General features: G+C 51.4%; 1 protein-coding gene across 2 annotated transcripts in view; it reads left to right on the top strand.

Annotated features, from left to right (window-relative positions):
- The first annotated feature begins 1496 nt into the window (after positions 1-1496).
- Positions 1497-21840, top strand: part of MAP2K4 (mitogen-activated protein kinase kinase 4) — a 60975-nt gene continuing 40631 nt past the window's right edge. The window contains exons 1-8 of one of the 2 annotated variants that reach the window (XM_072112732.1): positions 1497-1660; positions 7634-7666; positions 11384-11477; positions 12100-12213; positions 13045-13219; positions 13301-13420; positions 13500-13619; positions 15022-15073. In XM_072112732.1, the coding sequence (XP_071968833.1) occupies positions 1543-1660; positions 7634-7666; positions 11384-11477; positions 12100-12213; positions 13045-13219; positions 13301-13420; positions 13500-13619; positions 15022-15073 (826 nt within the window). In that variant the 5' untranslated portion in view covers positions 1497-1542. The remainder of the gene's footprint in view (positions 1661-7633; positions 7667-11383; positions 11478-12099; positions 12214-13044; positions 13220-13300; positions 13421-13499; positions 13620-15021; positions 15074-21840) is intronic. The other variant, XM_072112733.1, reaches the window with a different exon arrangement.

The raw sequence follows: 21840 nt of genomic DNA, 5'->3' as shown, positions 1-21840 counted from the left end.
TACCAGCAGGGGGCAGGACATTCTCTATACAGAACTTCAGCTGCACATTAAGTTCTGCTGCAGTTCTGGGCCTGTGTAGAAGAGGTTCTGTGGCGGTTCTGGGACTGTATAGAAGAGGTTCTGTGGCGGTTCTGGGACTGTATAGAAGAGGTTCTGTGGCGGTTCTGGGCCTGTGTAGAAGAGGTTCTGTGGCGGTTCTGGGCCTGTGTAGAAGAGGTTCTGCGGCGGTTCTGGGCTTGTATAGAAGACGTTGTGTGGCGGTTCTGGGCTTGTATAGAAGAGGTTCTGCAGCAGCTCTGGGCCTGTATAGAAGAGGTTCTGTGGCGGTTCTGGGACTGTATAGAAGAGGTTCTGCTGCGATTCTGGGACTGTATATTAGAGGTTCTGCTGCGATTCTGGGACTGTATATTAGAGGTTCTGCTGCGATTCTGGGACTGTATATTAGAGGTTCTGCAGCAGTTCTGGGACTGTATATTAGAGGTTCTGCAGCAGTTCTGGGCCTGTGTATAAGAGGTTCTGCAGCAGTTCTGGGACTGTATATTAGAGGTTCTGCAGCAGTTCTGGCCCTCTATAGAAGAGTTTTTGCGGCAGTTCTGGGCCTGTGTATAAGAGGTTCCGCAGCTTCTGGGGCCTTTATAAAAGAGGTTCTGTGGAACCTTTGGTCGCATAAATAAGAGGTTTTATGGCAGCTCTGGGACTTTATAAAAGAGGTTCTGCAGTAGTTCTGGGCCTGTATTGAAGAGGTTCAGCGGCGGCTTTAGGTCTGTATATAAGAGGTTCTGTGATGGCTCTGGGCCTGTATATAAAAGGTTCTGCAACAGTTCTAGGTCTGTATAGAAGAGGTTCTGCAGCAGCTCTGGGTCTGTGTATAAGAGGTTCTGTGGCAGCTCTGGGCCTGTATATGAGAGGTTCTGAGGAGATTCTGGGCCTGTATACTAGAAGCTCTGCAGTGGTTCTGGGCCTCTATAGAAGACTTTTTGTGGCAGTTCTGGGCCTGTGTATAAGAGGTCCTGCGGCAGCTATGGGACTGTGTGCAAGAGGTTCTGCGGCGGTTCTGGGCCTCTGTATTAGAAGCTCTGCAGCAGTTCTGGGCCTCTATAGAAGAGGTTCTGCAATAGTTCTGGGCCTGTATAGAAGAGGTTCCGCAGCGGCTTCAGGTCTGTATATAAGAGGTTCTGCGGCGGTTCTGGGCCTGTATAGAAGAGGTTCTGCAGCAGCTCTGGGTTTGTGTATAAGAGGTTCTGTGGCAGCTCTGGGCCTGTATATGAGAGGTTCTGAGGAGATTCTGGGCCTGTATACTAGGAGCTCTGCAGTGGTTCTGGGCCTCTATAGAAGACTTTTTGTGGCAGTTCTGGGCCTGTGTATAAGAGGTCCTGCGGCAGCTATGGGCCTGTGTACAAGAGGTTCTGCGGCGGCTCCGGGCAGCGCTGGTGACGTCACGCTGGGGGCGGGCCGTGACGTCAGAGTGAGGCATTGTGGGAGGGGGCGGGGCGGTGGGGGTTGCTGCATTGCAGCCTTCATCTGGAATCTAATATATTAACAATGGCGACTTCCAATCCCAGCAACAGCGGCGGCGGAGGAGGAGGAGCGGGGCCCGGGCTCCCGGCACAGCAGCAGCAGCAGCAGCAGCAGCAGCACAGCGCGGTCAGCAGCATGCAGGGTGAGAGCCGCCCGGACACCCCCAGCTACACCCTGAGCTCACCTCCCCATCTAACCCTGCACCCCAGGGGGTCATCCCCGGGGCCCCCGCACCCCCTGATCAACCCCCCGGAACCGCCTGCGCCCCCGGGGGTCATCCCCGATAACCCGCACAACCCCAAAGCCCCCGCACCCCCTGATCTACCCCCCGGAACCGCCTGCACCCCCGGGGGTCATCCCCGATCACCCGCACAACCCCAAAGCCCCCGCACCCCCTGATCAACCCCCCGGAACTGCCTGCGCCCCCGGGGGTCATCCCCGGGGCCCCCGCACCCCCTGATCAACCCCCCCGGAACCGCCTGCACCCCCGGGGGTCATCCCCGATCACCCGCACAACCCCAAAGCCCCCGCACCCCCTGATCTACCCCCCGGAACCGCCTGCACCCCCGGGGGTCATCCCCAAAGCCCCCGCACCCCCTGATCTACCCCCCGGAACCGCCTGCACCCCAGGGGGTCATCCCCAAAGCCCCCGCACCCCCTGATCAACCCCCCGGAACCGCCTGCACCCCCGATGTTAACCCCGATCACCCGCACAACCCCAAAGCCCCTGCACCCCCTGATCTACCCCCCCGGAACCGCCTGCACCCCCGGGGATCATCCCCGATCACCCGCACAACCCCAAAGCCCCCGCACCCCCTGATCAACCCCCCGGAACCGCCTGCACCCCCGGGGGTCATCCCCAAAGCCCCCGCACCCCCTGATCAACCCCCCGGAACCGCCTGCACCCCCGGGGGTCATCCCCGATCACCCGCACAACCCCAAAGGCCCCGCACCCCCTGATCTACCCCCCGGAACCGCCTGCACCCCCGGGGGTCATCCCCAAAGCCCCCGCACCCCCTGATCAACCCCCCGGAACCGCCTGCACCCCCGGGGGTCATCCCCGATCACCCGCACAACCCCAAAGCCCCCGCACCCCCTGATCAACCCCCCGGAACCGCCTGCACCCCCGGGGATCATCCCCGATCACCCGCACAACCCCAAAGCCCCCGCACCCCCTGATCAACCCCCCGGAACCGCCTGCACCCCCGGGGGTCATCCCCAAAGCCCCCGCACCCCCTGATCAACCCCCCGGAACCGCCTGCACCCCCGGGGGTCATCCCCGATCACCCGCACAACCCCAAAGCCCCCGCACCCCCTGATCAACCCCCCGGAACCGCCTGCACCCCCGGGGATCATCCCCGATCACCCGCACAACCCCAAAGCCCCCGCACCCCCTGATCAACCCCCCGGAACCGCCTGCACCCCCGGGGGTCATCCCCGATCACCCGCACAACCCCAAAGCCCCCGCACCCCCTGATCAACCCCCCGGAACCGCCTGCACCCCCGGGGGTCATCCCCGATCACCCGCACAACCCCAAAGCCCCCGCACCCCCTGATCAACCCCCCGGAACCGCCTGCACCCCCGGGGGTCATCCCCGATCACCCGCACAACCCCAAAGCCCCCACACCTCCCAAGCTCATCCCCGGGAACCCCCTGCACCCCCCGAGCTCACCCTCAGGCACCCCGCACACCCGGAGGTCATCCCCGGGGCCCCCGCACCCCCTGATCAAACCCCCGGGACCGCCTGCACCCCCGGGCGTCATCCCCGATCACCCGCACAAGCCCAAAGCCCCCGCACCCCCTGATCAATCCCCCGGAACCGCCTGCACCCCCGGGGATCATCCCCGATCACCCGCACAACCCCAAAGCCCTGCACCCCCTGATCTTCCCCCGGGAACCCCAACACCCCCGAGCTCATCCCCAGACATCCCGCGCCCCCGGAGGTCATCCACGATCACCTGCACAACCCCAAAGTCCCTGCACCCCCTGAGCTACCCCCGAGAACCCCAACACCTCCCAAGCTCATCCCCAGACATCCCGCACCCCAGGGGGTCATACTCGAACACCCGCTCCCCCTGATCTACCCCCAGGAACCCCCGCACCCCAGGGGTCATTCCACAACACTCCGCACCGCACCCTGCAATCTACCCCTGGAGAACCTCCGCACCCCCAAGCTCATCCCCAGGAGCCCCTGCACTCCCCCCCCCCCCCCATCCTTCCTCCGGGCTCCCGCACCCCTATATATTCCCCCAGAGCCCCTGCACTCTCCCCCCCCCCCCCCATCCTTCCTCTGGGGCTCCCGCACCCCTGTATATTCCCCCAGAGCCCCTGCACTCCCCCCCCCCCCCCCATCCTTCCTCTGGGGCTCCCGCACCCCTGTATATTCCCCCAGAGCCCCTGCACTCCCCCCCCCCCCCCCATCCTTCCTCTGGGGCTCCCGCACCCCTGTATATTCCCCCAGAGCCCCTGCATTACCCCCCCCCCCCCCATCCTTCCTCTGGGGCTCCCGCACCCCTGTATATTCCCCCAGAGCCCCTGCAATCCCCCCCCCACATCCTTCCTCTGGGGCTCCCGCACCCCTGTATATTCCCCCAGAGCCCCTGCAATCCCCCCCCCACATCCTTCCTCTGGGGCTCCCGCACCCCTGTATATTCCCCCAGAGCCCCTGCACTCCCCCCCCCCCCCCATCCTTCCTCTGGGGCTCCCGCACCCCTGTATATTCCCCCAGAGCCCCTGCACTCCCGCACCCCTGTATATTCCCCCAGAGCCCCTGCACTCCCCCCCCCCCCCCCCCATCCTTCCTCTGGGGCTCCCGCACCCCTGTATATTCCCCCAGAGCCCCTGCACTCCCGCACCCCTGTATATTCCCCCAGAGCCCCTGCACTCCCCCCCCCCCCCCCATCCTTCCTCCGGGGCTCCCGCACCCCTGTATATTCCCCCAGAGCCCCTGCACCCCCCCCCATCCTTCCTCTGGGGCTCCCGCACCCCTGTATATTCCCCCAGAGCCCCTGCACCCCCCCCCCCCCCCATCCTTCCTCTGGGGCTCCCGCACCCCTGTATATTCCCCCAGAGCCCCTGCACCCTCCGAGCTCACCCACTCCCCCTTTCGGGCCCCTGATCTCCAGCTCCTTCCACACCCCCCCCCCCTGGACACCCCTGAGTGCAGACCCCTGTAATGCCGCCTCCCCCCCCCCCGGACACCCCTGAGTGCAGACCCCTGTAATGCTCTCCCCAGGATGTTATCCCCTTTCCTTGTGACATCAGTCTCTGAGTGCATCTATTATCCCTGTGTAATTGTAGAGGTGTGTGGTGCCGGCTCATGTAGCCCCGATTCTCTCCGCCCGTCCTTGGGTGCCCCCCGTCTCCTTCCGGCTGTGTCCCCGGCGCTGCCTGGCTCCTTGGGTGCCCCCCGTCTCCTTCCGGCTGTGTCCCCGGCGCTGCCTCGCTCCTTGGGTGCCCCCCGTCTCCTTCCGGCCGTGTCCCCGGCGCTGCCTCGCTCCTTGGGTGCCCCCCGTCTCCTTCCGGTTGTGTCCCCGGCGCTGCCTCCCTCTTTGGGTGCCCCCCGTCTCCTTCCGGCTGTGTCCCCGGCGCTGCCTGGCTCCTTGGGTGCCCCCCGTCTCCTTCCGGCTGTGTCCCCGGCGCTGCCTCGCTCCTTGGGTGCCCCCCGTCTCCTTCCGGCTGTGTCCCCGGCGCTGCCTCGCTCCTTGGGTGCCCCCTCGTCTCCCTCGGGCCGTGTCCCCGGCGCTGCCTCGCTCCTTGGGTGCCCCCTCGTCTCCCTCGGGCCGTGTCCCCGGCGCTGCCTCGCTCCTTGGGTGCCCCCTCGTCTCCTTCCGGCCGTGTCCCCGGCGCTGCCTCGCTCCTTGGGTGCCCCCCGTCTCCCTCGGGCCGTGTCCCCGGCGCTGCCTCGCTCCTTGGGTGCCCCCTCGTCTCCTTCGGGCCGTGTCCCCGGCGCTGCCTCGCTCCTTGGGTGCCCCCTCGTCTCCCTCGGGCCGTGTCCCCGGCGCTGCCTCGCTCCTTGGGTGCCCCCTCGTCTCCTTCGGGCCGTGTCCCCGGCGCTGCCTCGCTCCTTGGGTGCCCCCTCGTCTCCCTCGGGCCGTGTCCCCGGCGCTGCCTCGCTCCTTGGGTGCCCCCCTGCCTATGTCGTCACTGTACTGGTGGACATGGTGACAGCTTGTGACCAGATTCTTGACACTTCTTCTCACCCGCACATCATTGGGGATGTTGGGTGTAAATGTCCTACAGGGGTCCCATCCTCCCCTGTGCCCTCAGCTCTTGTCCTGACACAGCTGGTATCGTGTGTGGATTGGCATCTAGTTGTAGAAGGTTCAATGAAAATATTGTTTCTGTCCTTCCATCCTGTCAGATGATGATGTCGTCTTGTGGTGGCCATTTTGAATTATTTATTTATTTTTGGTTCCTGTTGCTCCTAACAACCAAACACTTGCAGATCTTGGACCTCTGGCCAGTTGCTATGGGCAACAATATTCCCGCTAATGTTCTGTCTTCTGATGGGCCATCTCAGGGGATGTGTTTGTGTGGTTGTAGGAAGGTCGATGACCAGGCCAGGTTTTCTGGTCTCCACCATCAGTCACAGTTACAGAGACTCTTGGGTTTTTGTCGCCTTTTAAAATAGTCCATCCAGTCCTTGTTTAAGGTGGAGACATCGGATGTTGCTGATGGGAACGATGAGATATCAGGAGGTCCATCACGTGGAAGGCAAAATGTAGTTTACGGTGACGTAGCGACAGATGAACCCACCAAGACCTTAGTGGTGGCCTTAGATTTTTTTACTATAAATGGTCGCGATTGTCTTCTGATCTCAGAAAAGAACAATGTTCCTCCACCAATCCAGGAGCAGGTTGTCCTGATGCCATGGGGGAGGTTCTTCAGATCTCTTGGGGCCTGGAGTTCTTGTGACTAGTTGGATCGTCTTGTGGTGTGACCCTCCAGACGTTTTCCATCTTCTGGAGGATCCATCTATAGGTGATTGGTCTCCCATGAATTATTTTTTTCTTTTAAAAAAAAAATTGGGTTTAGTCCAAAACCGAAGAGAAACCAATCCACGGAGATTTTACATTTTCTCTAGAGGATTTTCCTCCATTTCCAGCAGGGTCTCCCGAGGAGAACCTGGAGGGGGGGTCCTTCATGTGCAGGGACCTGTGCAGGAAGCCGTTGTAGATCACTTGGTCATGCTGCATCTTTAGGCGGGAATTTGATGAACTTGTGGATATAACGTAGGAGAAGCGGCCATACACCTGAGATATGGTGGCCAAACATTGGACAGTCCGTTGTGTCATGGTCCGTATCGGCCGTAACAGTCATCCAACAGGGAACCTGTCACCAGGGACCTCATTTTCACCTGCAGTGCACATCTGCCTTTCTGCATTTGAATTACAATATAATTGTGCGTTATAACTTACCTTGCACCCTAACAGAATCCTCTGTGTAGCCCCAGGGGTTGGGCTTTGGTTTGGATGTATTTTAAAAAAAACAACACGCGAGCTTTGTGAAGGAGCAGGAGGGAGGAGCTGTACAGGAGCACAAATGAGGAGAAGTCACGTGTTGTTTTTTTTTTTTAAATGCATCCAAACCAAAGCCCAACCCCTGGGACTATAGAGAGGATTCTGTCAGGGTGCAAGGTAAGTTATAAGACACAATTCTATTGTAATGCAAATGCTTAGAGAAGGCAGATGTGTGATGGGCCTGTGCTGCCTGTCTCTGGTGAGAATGAGGTCCCTGCTGACAGGTTCCTTTTAAGGATGAATTATGTTTTTTGGAAGGATTTTTGTGGCGACAGAACCTCACTGGGGGTTGACTTCTCTTCAGTGACCGATGGTGAAGAAGTGCCCTGACGGAACGTTATGGGCCCTGGACACTCAACGAAACTTGTAGGTCCCATTGGTTCTGGAGATCCGTCTTATTTTGTGGGTGACATTTCCTGTTTTCCTCAGTTCTCCACATGATAAATAATGGTGTTTTTCAAGTTTTTGGTTTTTGTTTTTTACTTTACTTGGTTCAGTTTCATCTTCTGATGACTTTTGTAGTTTTGTGTCTTTTTAATGTTTTTTTTTTTTTCAGCTAATGAACAAGAATTTTGTGTTTTTCTTACTTTAGGCCTTCAGATAAACTTCTGTGACAATGCACAAAGTAAGATGTGATTTTTCTTCTTCATGGCCTTGTGGTTGCTGTCACCTCCATCTTGGGATCGGGGATGTATCCACTGTCGCTCCGACTAACAGCTCTGTAAAGTGAACCGTCCGCCTCGCGCCCCTCTCTTATGCTTTTCTTAGATTTTTTAAGTTTTAATGTCATTTTGGAGATTCTTTTTACCTCACGAATCACCTGTTTGGGATAAAATCTGATAAAAAATTTTTTTTAGTGTAAATATATGAGAACAATCCCGGCGCGATGTTTGCGAGCGTTCACTTTACAAAGCGACTCGCCATAAAGATGAAATACCATAGAAATGAATGTCAAGGTGGTCCCTTTCCTGCCGCCCCCCCTCTCAGAAGATTTCACTATCACCGGTTGCTTGATTTGAATGAAATGAGCCTCATTATGTCTGGTGGCCAGTGCACATTATCTGTTGAACTACAACTCCCAGCATGCTCAGGTTCAACAGCTATAGAGCATTGGATGTCTCCGGCCTAAAGGGACCATATTTGACATATTCGGATTTTTATGGCGAGTGTCCTGAAGCAGCAATCCTTCCTTCCTCCTCCCCGTAGGACGCAGAGTAACATGGTGATGGGATCTCAGTCTCTCCTGCTACGCACCGCTCACATCCAGAGCTGCATATTCTCTGGACACTAAACCCTACATCTCCTGCAATGGGATAAGGCTGATAAGACGCCGCTGTATGAGACATAGATGAACCATGCAGCTTTGGATGTGACAGGAGTAGACTATACATTAGTAGCTGGTCTCCAGTAATGGCTTCTTGCTCTTCACTTTCTGAGGTAAAAATCTGAAGTGACTGAGATTTTAGCGATGCCTGAAGCTCGTGCGGGGATTGCTGCTGCTTTTCTATTATTTTTTGGTATCGTGATTTTATTTTTTTACCTCATCTTCATCGTGATCATCAGACATGTCTTCTCTTCTCCCCCACACACTATGAAAACCCAATGGCAAACCCGTTCCCAGCTGGAGCCCGTGGCGGGCCCGGGTGCGATATTATACAGGGACCGATTACTGCTGTGAAGTGCCTGGATCCCCAGCGTTGTAGGGCAGCAAAATGATGTCAGGATCCCCCGGTCATATAGGATAATGAATAGTGTCAGGAGTCAATGGTGGAGAGGTCTGCGGTATTATACTGGGATCGGATAATTCAGGGAAAGTGTCAGGATCCTGCTGTAAGGTGGGATCCCCTTTTGGTGTAGGTTGATGCCAGGTAGTTAAATGATGTCTGGATCCCCTGTCGTGTAGGATAATGAATTGGAATAGTGTCCTATAGTGATTGTTTGAGGTGTTTTTTTTTTTTTTTTGTGGGGGGAGGTTTGACATGGTGCTGGTCATTTTCTCCTCACTATGGGTCAAAGAACCGTAATGAGGGTTGTGGATATCAAAAAATGTGGTCCTGTCTTTGGGTCTGCCCAGCTCTGTCAGCCAGCGGCCCACGTCCAGGCCACGGCAGTGACCCAGTGTGGTTTTCCAGGTTTTCTTATTGTATTCGTGGTCTCCTGGTGTGAAGATGGAGGCCTTAGAAATTAGGATTTGCTCCTCTGCCCATTACAAGTTTCCCACTACAGAGAATGGAGAGATCTGTAAAATTTTTCGGAGGTCACTTCACCTAATGAGAAATCACATGGTCTGATATAAATAATTAGCATCTTATTAGTATTTGCTAAAATAGAATAACAGAACCTGATAGCCGGTCCATTTCACTTTGTGGTTATTCGGTACAGGATCTTCTCCAGATCTTTCGGGGCTGTCACTGGGGAACATTTTGGGTTTCGGCTCCTTCATAGATTTTGGACTTGGTTCAGGACTGCAGAAGCCACTCTGTGACCTTCTTCTTACCGAGCCGCGGCTTAGTTGTCCTGACTTGGGTCATTGTCCTGCTGGAAGACTCGGCCATGACCCATCTACATGCTCTTACTGAGGGAAGGAGGTTGTATCTGGCCCCATCCATCCTCCCTTCAATACATTGAAGTCCTGTAACCCCCATAGTATGATGTCCCCCATGGTTGGAACATTGTTCTTGGGGTTTTATCATCCTCCAGACATGGCGAATGGAGTTGATGTATATTGATACCCCTTCTTATTATCATACCCCTTAACATTTTTGTGGCTCTATGTTGTCCCCTCTCCAGCTCCAGGGCCTCCTTTTTATGGACCGGCGCCCAGAACTGGACGGCATATTCCAGGTGAGGCGGAACCAGTGCCTTGTACAGTGTAATATTACGTCCCTATCCCCAGAGTCCAGATCACTGCTGATACATGACAAGAATTTTATATTTCACCCGCGCGGGAGGAGCTTCAGGGAGCGGGGGTCCCCGCGCGGGAGGAGCTTCAGGGAGCGGGGGTCCCCGCGCGGGAGGAGCTTCAGGGAGCGGGGGTCCCCGCGCGGGAGGAGCTTCAGGGAGCGGGGGTCCCCGCGCGGGAGGAGCTTCAGGGAGCGGGGGTCCCCGCGCGGGAGGAGCTTCAGGGAGCGGGGGTCCCCGCGCGGGAGGAGCTTCAGGGAGCGGGGGTCCCCGCGCGGGAGGAGCTTCAGGGAGCGGGGGTCCCCGCGCGGGAGGAGCTTCAGGGAGCGGGGGTCCCCGCGCGGGAGGAGCTTCAGGGAGCGGGGGTCCCCGCGCGGGAGGAGCTTCAGGGAGCGGGGGTCCCCGCGCGGGAGGAGCTTCAGGGAGCGGGGGTCCCCGCGCGGGAGGAGCTTCAGGGAGCGGGGGTCCCCGCGCGGGAGGAGCTTCAACTGGTCTGTCAGAATTTTTGCTGGTTGATCAAATCCTTATTTCACATAATAAAATGCAGATTGATTATTTAGAGCATAAAATGTGATTTCTGGATACTTTTAGGTTCTGTCTCGCAGGTGAAGTATAAATTTGATAATTATAGACCTCCCCATTCACTGTAGCGGGAAATCCTACAATGAAACAAGTACCTTTCCCCACTCCCACTCCACCAACTAAATTTTTTTAGATTTTTTGGTAAACTTTGTCTAGTTGTCACCATTGTAGTTGCGTCAAAAATGTTTTGATGATTTGTTGAGATTTCTGGTTGGTTTTCGGGGGATTCTTACCCAGCAGTTCAGACGTTTCTCTCCTCCACCAAAACCTGAATGACTGCAACGTCCCCGTCACCAGATGTTTTTTTTTCTTCTTTACATTTTTTTTTATGTACATTTTATTCTTGGCTGTTTATGATTTTATTATGTTTTCTCCTCTGCTTTGCCCCGGCTGTTGGTGGCCGGTCTCTTCATCTCGTTGCGATTGCTCTGCTATTGCAGCAGCTGGGACCCTGCACCCATCCCCCTCCATCGCGCCCGCGTCTGATCAATAATTCATGCGGCTTATGTCTTGTGGTGGGACAGACCTTCAAGGGATTATTACTTCCCGGTGTCTGCTGCGGACATGAGTCACCGAGAAGATGTGTCACAGGTTGTGGATTGTCTCCTGGTCAGATGTGGGAAGAGTTGCCGGCCGCCCGTCACTGCCAGGAAGCGCACTCCAGGTCGCCGGCTGCATCATCATACTCAATGTCAGGCCGGGCCCTAAAGCTCTACAAGAGAGCCGGGACCCCTGACGTGAAAGTCATTTTGTCTGTATTTTGTTTTTGTCCTTTTTTATATAGGAAGGAGGTGTTTTCCCCCTTTTCCCCCTTATATTGTCTCTTCCTGGTGTATAATATATTTTTTTCGCCCTCCAGGTAAACGTAAAGCGCTGAAGTTAAATTTTGCCAATCCGGCCTTCAAATCAACGGCAAAGTTCACCCTGAACCCCACGATTCAGCCCGCGCACCTGTGAGTACAGAATCACCAGACGAGGAGGGATTCGGACAAGATTAAAAAAACAAAAAAAAAAACTGGAAAACTGGAACCATTGACTTATTTTCTATACAATTACAAAAATATCTTGATTAAAAAAAATAAAATAAATAAAAGCGTATTGAGAGAGGACTCGCAGTGACTCGGGTCAGCCACTACATGGCGACCGGCGCTGTGTTTTCTTATCTTAGTCTTGAGTGCCGGACCCCCCCACAGATCTGATACGGGGGACATAGTCCATGGAAATGTTAATACCTGTAGTGTTTTTATCCAAAAATAAATCCCTTTAATACTGAAAAACTTGGGTGGAGGACGATGATAAACTGTGAGGAGAATCCACTATATCAAAACTATTTCATTGCAATTTTTTGTTCTATTTTGAGTTTGAGCCCTTATTAAAAGGGGTAGATTTTAGTTTTCTAGTTTTCATCCCCCCCCCGAATATTCCTCACATGATTAATAAATGCCCTCATGTGTGTCTCTATGACTCTCTACATCTCATGATAATGGGATAGCCCCCCTGTATCCATGCTGTCACTACCCCCACAGACCCTCGGTGTAACCCACCGGTCCCTTATGTCTCTTCTCGTCCACTTAGGATGCATAAAACGGACGCGATGAGGAACTTTGAGACCACCTACCAGAAACAGGACGGGCGCCCGGCAGTCACCAAGCAGTACAGCTCCAATGAGCAGGCGACAAAAAACAGACTGTAAGTTCCTTGTGCTTGGCGTCTGCACCTGCACCCACTGCCATTTTGCGTTGGGCTGGCACAGGACGCTTCCTCAGAGATACAAAATGGCTGCCACAACCTGCCCTGATGTTTGTAGTTGTAAACCCTCCCTAGTCTTTGTTGCTCTTCAGATAGCGATTTTTGTTATGGCAGAAAGCGGCAATAAATCTTGATGAGATTTGGACCGAAGGCGGGAAAGAACCGACATGGAGTCCCAGAATTACATTAAGGAAATTTTATTTGCCTTTTTACTCCTAGATCTTCGATCGCTATCTGGTGTGTAGGGGAATATCCCATCCCCTCACCTATTCCTTTTGTTTTGTCGCCTTTCGGACCATACGCATGCGTTCGCCCACCCAGACCTTCACAATGTATGCGCTAAGCACACGGTCGGCCATTAATCCTGTCAGACGTGCATTTCTGAGGTAAATTTCAGTCAGAACAACAATCCCCACGCCCCTCATCACATTCAGTCTATAGATCATCCCTATATACCTTATATACGGATCTTATAATCCAGATTTAACCCTTTGTTGGGTCACCCGCTAACTCCTCCCCGTTGTCTCCTGAGCAGAGAGCGATTACGGACACACAGCATCGCATGCGCTAAGCACACGGCCGGCCATTGATCCTGTCAGGATCAAACGGGCGTTTCTGAGGTAAATTTTAGTCAGAACAACAATCCCCGCGCCTCTCATCTCATCCAGTCTATAGATTTATCCCTATATACCTTAAATACGGCTCTTATAATCCAGATTTAACCCTTTGTTGGGTCACCCGCTAAACTCCTCCCCGTTGTCTCCTGAGCAGAGAGCGATTACGAACACACAGCATCGAATCTTCGGGAAAATTGAAGCTTTCCCCGGAACAGCATTGGGACTTCACAGCCGAGGACCTGAAGGATCTGGGGGAGATCGGGAGAGGCGCGTACGGATCCGTTAATAAAATGATCCACAACCCGAGCGGACAGATAATGGCGGTCAAGGTAAGAGCCGCCCCCTCAGAGCAGGGCATGCGTCCGCCATCTTCCTGGGTGGCAGATCTCCAATTTATTTATTGGTTTTAGCGCATTCGATCAACGGTGGACGAGAAGGAGCAGAAACAACTCCTGATGGATCTGGACGTGGTGATGAGGAGCAGCGACTGTCCGTACATCGTCCAGTTCTATGGGGCGCTATTCCGAGAGGTGGGTGCCGCAGGCGAGGGGGACGCGCAGCACCCTCTCCACAGGCCGTCATGGCTGACTTGTGTTTCTCTCTCGGCAGGGCGACTGCTGGATCTGTATGGAGCTCATGGCTACCTCGTTTGACAAGTTTTACAAATATGTATATAGTTCATTAGATGATGTTATTCCAGAGGAGATTCTGGGGAAAATCACTTTAGCTGTGAGTATCGCCCTGTATCTAAGTAATGCTGTCCTGGGGGTCTGTATATGGGGGGTCTCTGTATAATGCTGTCCTGGGGGGCTGTATATGGGGGTCTCTGTATAATGCTGTCCTGGGGGTCTCTGTATAATGCTGTCCTGGGGGTCTGTATATGGGGGTCTCTGTATAATGCTGTCCTGGGGGTCTGTATATGGGGGTCTCTGTATAATGCTGTCCTGGGGGGCTGTATATGGGGGTCTCTGTATAATGCTGTCCTGGGGGGCTGTATATGGGGGTCTCTGTATAATGCTGTCCTGGGGGTCTCTGTATAATGCTGTCCTGGGGGTCTGTATATGGGGGTCTCTGTATAATGCTGTCCTGGGGGTCTGTATAGGGGGGTCTCTGTATAATGCTGTCCTGGGGGTCTCTGTATATGGGGGTCTCTGTATAATGCTGGTCTGGGGGTCTCTGTATAATGCTGTCCTGGGGGTCTGTATATGGGGGTCTCTGTATAATGCTGTCCTGTGGGTCTCTGTATATGGGGGTCTCTGTATAATGCTGTCCTGGGGGGCTGTATAGGGGGGTCTCTGTATAATGCTGTCCTGGGGGTCTGTATAGGGGGGTCTCTGTATAATGCTGTCCTGGGGGTCTCTGTATATGGGGGTCTCTGTATAATGCTGGTCTGGGGGTCTCTGTATAATGCTGTCCTGGGGGGCTGTATATGGGGGTCTCTGTATAATGCTGTCCTGGGGGGCTGTATATGGGGGTCTCTGTATAATGCTGTCCTGTGGGTCGCTGTATATGGGGGTCTCTGTATAATGCTGTCCTGTGGGTCTCTGTATATGGGGGTCTCTGTATAATGCTGTCCTGGGGGTCTCTGTATATGGGGGTCTCTGTATAATGCTGTCCTGGGGGTCTGTATATGGGGGTCTCTGTATAATGCTGTCCTGGGGGTCTCTGTATAGGGGGGTCTCTGTATAATGCTGTCCTGGGGGTCTCTGTATAGGGGGGTCTCTGTATAATGCTGTCCTGGGGGTCTCTGTATAGGGGGGTCTCTGTATAATGCTGTCCTGGGGGTCTCTGTATAGGGGGGTCTCTGTATAATGCTGTCCTGGGGGTCTCTGTATAGGGGGGTCTCTGTATAATGCTGTCCTGGGGGGCTGTATATGGGGGTCTCTGTATATGGGGGGTCTCTGTATAATGCTGTCCTGGGGGTCTGTATATGGGGGTCTCTGTATAATGCTGTCCTGGGGGGCTGTATATGGGGGTCTCTGTATATGGGGGGTCTCTGTATAATGCTGTCCTGGGGGGCTGTATATGGGGGTCTCTGTATAATGCTGTCCTGGGGGGCTGTATATGGCGGGTCTCTGTATATGCAGGGATGTTGCTCCTCGTTGTAGTAAACCTTCTCCTTCTCTTACAGACTGTGAAGGCGTTAAACCACTTAAAAGAGAACTTGAAAATAATTCACAGAGGTGAGAACCGACCCGACCCGGAGCCTCAGAACCACCACTGCTTCCCCTGCTTAGAGGTTCCTTGTATCTCTGGCTGCAAACACAGAACCTGATGGGGGGGGGGGTAGTTTGTAGAATATATATAACCATTTTATAGTAGTGCCCACAGTATAATGTATATCCCCCAGAGCTGCACTCACTATTCTGCTGCTGGTGCAGTCACTGTGTACATACATGACATTACTTATCCTGTACTGATCCTGAGTTACATCCTGTATTATACCCCAGAGCTGCACTCACTATTCTGCTGCTGGTGCAGTCACTGTGTACATACATGACATTACTTATCCTGTACTGATCCTGAGTTACATCCTGTATTATACCCCAGAGCTGCACTCACTATTCTGCTGCTGGTGCAGTCACTGTGTACATACATGACATTACTTATCCTGTACTGATCCTGAGTTACATCCTGTATTATACCCCAGAGCTGCACTCACTATTCTGCTGCTGGTGCAGTCACTGTGTACATACATGACATTACTGATCCTGTACTGATCCTGAGTTACATCCTGTATTATACCCCAGAGCTGCACTCACTATTCTGCTGCTGGTGCAGTCACTGTGTACATACATGACATTACTTATCCTGTACTGATCCTGAGTTACATCCTGTATTATACCCCAGAGCTGCACTCACTATTCTGCTGCTGGTGCAGTCACTGTGTACATACATGACATTACTTATCCTGTACTGGTCCTGAGTTACATCCTGTATTATACCCCAGAGCTGCACTCACTATTCTGCTGCTGGTGCGGTCACTCTGTACATACATGACATTACTTATCCTGTACTGATCCTGAGTTACATCCTGTATTATACAGCAGAGCTGCACTCACTATTCTGCTGCTGGTGCGGTCACTGTGTACATACATGACATTACTTATCCTGTACTGATCCTGAGTTACATCCTGTATTATACCCCAGAGCTGCACTCACTATTCTGCTGCTGGTGCGGTCACTGTGTACATACATGACATTACTTATCCTGTACTGATCCTGAGTTACATCCTGTATTATACTCCAGAGCTGCACTCACTATTCTGCTGCTGGTGCAGTCACTGTGTACATACATGACATTACTTATCCTGTACTGATCCTGAGTTACATCCTGTATTATACCCCAGAGCTGCACTCACTATTCTGCTGCTGGTGCGGTCACTGTGTACATACATGACATTACTTATCCTGTACTGATCCTGAGTTACATCCTGTATTATGCTCCAGAGCTGCACTCAGTATTCTGCTGGTGCAGTCACTGTGTACATACATGACATTACTTATCCTGTACTGATCCTGAGTTACATCCTGTATTATACTCCAGAGCTGCACTCACTATTCTGCTGCTGGTGCAGTCACTGTACATACATGACATTACTTATCCTGTACTGATCCTGAGTTACATCCTGTATTATACCCCAGAGCTGCACTCACTATTCTGCTGCTGGTGCAGTCACTGTGTACATACATCACATTACTTATCCTGTACTGATCCTGAGTTACATCCTGTATTATACTGCAGAGCTGCACTCACTATTCTGCTGCTGGTGCAGTCACTGTGTACATACATGACATTACTTATCCTGTACTGATCCTGAGTTACATCCTGTATTATACCCCAGAGCTGCACTCACTATTCTGCTGCTGGTGCAGTCACTGTGTACATACATGACATTACTTATCCTGTACTGATCCTGAGTTACATCCTGTATTATACCCCAGAGCTGCACTCACTATTCTGCTGCTGGTGCAGTCACTGTGTACATACATGACATTACTTATCCTGTACTGATCCTGAGTTACATCCAGTATTATACTCCAGAGCTGCACTCACTATTCTGCTGCTGGTGCAGTCACTGTGTACATACATGACATTACTTATCCTGTACTGATCCTGAGTTATATCCTGTATTATACTCCAGAGCTGCACTCACTATTCTGCTGCTGGTGCAGTCACTGTGTACATACATGACATTACTTATCCTGTACTGATCCTGAGTTACATCCTGTATTATACAGCAGAGCTGCACTCACTATTCTGCTGCTGGTGCAGTCACTGTGTACATACATGACATTACTTATCCTGTACTGATCCTGAGTTACATCCTGTATTATACCCCAGAGCTGCACTCACTATTCTGCTGCTGGTGCAGTCACTGTACATACATGACATTACTTATCCTGTACTGATCCTGAGTTACATCCTGTATTATACCCCAGAGCTGCACTCACTATTCTGCTGCTGGTGCAGTCACTGTGTACATACATGACATTACTTATCCTGTACTGATCCTGAGTTACATCCTGTATTATACCCCAGAGCTGCACTCACTATTCTGCTGCTGGTGCAGTCACTGTGTACATACATGACATTACTTATCCTGTACTGATCCTGAGTTACATCCTGTATTATACAGCAGAGCTGCACTCACTATTCTGCTTCTGGTGCAGTCACTGTGTACATACATGACATTACTTATCCTGTACTGATCCTGAGTTACATCCTGTATTATACTCCAGAGCTGCACTCACTATTCTGCTGCTGGTGCAGTCACTGTACATACATGACATTACTTATCCTGTACTGATCCTGAGTTACATCCTGTATTATACCCCAGAGCTGCACTCACTATTCTGCTGCTGGTGCAGTCACTGTGTACATACATCACATTACTTATCCTGTACTGATCCTGAGTTACATCCTGTATTATACTGCAGAGCTGCACTCACTATTCTGCTGCTGGTGCAGTCACTGTGTACATACATGACATTACTTATCCTGTACTGATCCTGAGTTACATCCTGTATTATACCCCAGAGCTGCACTCACTATTCTGCTGCTGGTGCAGTCACTGTACATACATGACATTACTTATCCTGTACTGATCCTGAGTTACATCCTGTATTATACCCCAGAGCTGCACTCACTATTCTGCTGCTGGTGCAGTCACTGTGTACATACATGACATTACTTATCCTGTACTGATCCTGAGTTACATCCTGTATTATACCCCAGAGCTGCACTCACTATTCTGCTGCTGGTGCAGTCACTGTGTACATACATGACATTACTTATCCTGTACTGATCCTGAGTTACATCCTGTATTATACAGCAGAGCTGCACTCACTATTCTGCTGCTGGTGCAGTCACTGTGTACATACATGACATTACTTATCCTGTACTGATCCTGAGTTACATCCTGTATTATACCCTAGAGCTGCACTCACTATTCTGCTGCTGGTGCAGTCACTGTACATACATGACATTACTTATCCTGTACTGATCCTGAGTTACATCCTGTATTATACCCCAGAGCTGCACTCACTATTCTGCTGCTGGTGCAGTCACTGTGTACATACATGACATTACTTATCCTGTACTGATCCTGAGTTACATCCTGTATTATACACCAGAGCTGCACTCACTATTCTGCTGCTGGTGCAGTCACTGTGTACATACATGACATTACTTATCCTGTACTGATCCTGAGTTACATCCTGTATTATACCCCAGAGCTGCACTCACTATTCTGCTGCTGGTGCAGTCACTGTGTACATACATGACATTACTTATCCTGTACTGATCCTGAGTTACATCCTGTATTATACCCCAGAGCTGCACTCACTATTCTGCTGCTGGTGCAGTCACTGTGTACATACATGACATTACTGATCCTGTACTGATCCTGAGTTACATCCTGTATTATACCCCAGAGCTGCACTCACTATTCTGCTGCTGGTGCAGTCACTGTGTACATACATGACATTACTTATCCTGTACTGATCCTGAGTTACATCCTGTATTATACCCCAGAGCTGCACTCACTATTCTGCTGCTGGTGCAGTCACTGTGTACATACATGACATTACTTATCCTGTACTGATCCTGAATTACATCCTGTATTATACTCCAGAGCTGCACTCACTATTCTGCTGCTGGTGCAGTCACTGTGTACATACATGACATTACTTATCCTGTACTGGTCCTGAGTTACATCCTGTATTATACCCCAGAGCTGCACTCACTATTCTGCTGCTGGTGCGGTCACTCTGTACATACATGACATTACTTATCCTGTACTGATCCTGAGTTACATCCTGTATTATACAGCAGAGCTGCACTCACTATTCTGCTGCTGGTGCGGTCACTGTGTACATACATGACATTACTTATCCTGTACTGATCCTGAGTTACATCCTGTATTATACCCCAGAGCTGCACTCACTATTCTGCTGCTGGTGCGGTCACTGTGTACATACATGACATTACTTATCCTGTACTGATCCTGAGTTACATCCTGTATTATACTCCAGAGCTGCACTCACTATTCTGCTGCTGGTGCAGTCACTGTGTACATACATGACATTACTTATCCTGTACTGATCCTGAGTTACATCCTGTATTATACCCCAGAGCTGCACTCACTATTCTGCTGCTGGTGCGGTCACTGTGTACATACATGACATTACTTATCCTGTACTGATCCTGAGTTACATCCTGTATTATGCTCCAGAGCTGCACTCAGTATTCTGCTGGTGCAGTCACTGTGTACATACATGACATTACTTATCCTGTACTGATCCTGAGTTACATCCTGTATTATACCCCAGAGCTGCACTCACTATTCTGCTGCTGGTGCAGTCACTGTGTACATACATGACATTACTTATCCTGTACTGATCCTGAGTTACATCCTGTATTATACTCCAGAGCTGCACTCACTATTCTGCTGCTGGTGCAGTCACTGTACATACATGACATTACTTATCCTGTACTGATCCTGAGTTACATCCTGTATTATACCCCAGAGCTGCACTCACTATTCTGCTGCTGGTGCAGTCACTGTGTACATACATCACATTACTTATCCTGTACTGATCCTGAGTTACATCCTGTATTATACTGCAGAGCTGCACTCACTATTCTGCTGCTGGTGCAGTCACTGTGTACATACATGACATTACTTATCCTGTACTGATCCTGAGTTACATCCTGTATTATACCCCAGAGCTGCACTCACTATTCTGCTGCTGGTGCAGTCACTGTGTACATACATGACATTACTTATCCTGTACTGATCCTGAGTTACATCCTGTATTATACCCCAGAGCTGCACTCACTATTCTGCTGCTGGTGCAGTCACTGTGTACATACATGACATTACTTATCCTGTACTGATCCTGAGTTACATCCTGTATTATACTCCAGAGCTGCACTCACTATTCTGCTGCTGGTGCAGTCACTGTGTACATACATGACATTACTTATCCTGTACTGATCCTGAGTTACATCCTGTATTATACACCAGAGCTGCACTCACTATTCTGCTGCTGGTGCAGTCACTGTGTACATACATGACATTACTTATCCTGTACTGATCCTGAGTTACATCCTGTATTATACAGCAGAGCTGCACTCACTATTCTGCTGCTGGTGCAGTCACTGTGTACATACATGACATTACTTATCCTGTACTGATCCTGAGTTACATCCTGTATTATACCCCAGAGCTGCACTCACTATTCTGCTGCTGGTGCAGTCACTGTACATACATGACATTACTTATCCTGTACTGATCCTGAGTTACATCCTGTATTATACCCCAGAGCTGCACTCACTATTCTGCTGCTGGTGCAGTCACTGTGTACATACATGACATTACTTATCCTGTACTGATCCTGAGTTACATCCTGTATTATACCCCAGAGCTGCACTCACTATTCTGCTGCTGGTGCAGTCACTGTGTACATACATGACATTACTTATCCTGTACTGATCCTGAGTTACATCCTGTATTATACAGCAGAGCTGCACTCACTATTCTGCTGCTGGTGCAGTCACTGTGTACATACATGACATTACTTATCCTGTACTGATCCTGAGTTACATCCTGTATTATACTCCAGAGCTGCACTCACTATTCTGCTGCTGGTGCAGTCACTGTGTACATACATGACATTACTTATCCTGTACTGATCCTGAGTTACATCCTGTATTATACCCTAGAGCTGCACTCACTATTCTGCTGCTGGTGCAGTCACTGTACATACATGACATTACTTATCCTGTACTGATCCTGAGTTACATCCTGTATTATACCCCAGAGCTGCACTCACTATTCTGCTGCTGGTGCAGTCACTGTGTACATACATGACATTACTTATCCTGTACTGATCCTGAGTTACATCCTGTATTATACACCAGAGCTGCACTCACTATTCTGCTGCTGGTGCAGTCACTGTGTACATACATGACATTACTTATCCTGTACTGATCCTGAGTTACATCCTGTATTATACCCCAGAGCTGCACTCACTATTCTGCTGCTGGTGCAGTCACTGTGTACATGACATTACTTATCCTGTACTGATCCTGAGTTACATCCTGTATTATACCCCAGAGCTGTACTCACTATTCTGCTGCTGGTGCAGTCACTGTGTACATACATGACATTACTTATCCTGTACTGATCCTGAGTTACATCCTGTATTATACCCCAGAGCTGCACTCACTATTCTGCTGCTGGTGAAGTCACTGTGTACATACATCACATTACTTATCCTGTACTGATCCTGAGTTACATCCTGTATTATACTCCAGAGCTGCACTCACTATTCTGCTGCTGGTGCAGTCACTGTGTACATACATGACATTACTTATCCTGTACTGATCCTGAGTTACATCCTGTATTATATCCCAGAGCTGCACTCACTATTCTGCTGCTGG

This window comes from Engystomops pustulosus, chromosome 6, assembly GCF_040894005.1.
Source record: "Engystomops pustulosus chromosome 6, aEngPut4.maternal, whole genome shotgun sequence".
Classification (NCBI taxonomy): Eukaryota; Metazoa; Chordata; class Amphibia; order Anura; family Leptodactylidae; genus Engystomops; species Engystomops pustulosus.
The sequence above is the reverse complement of the archived record's forward strand: the minus strand, read 5'-3'. Positions and strand labels throughout refer to the sequence as shown.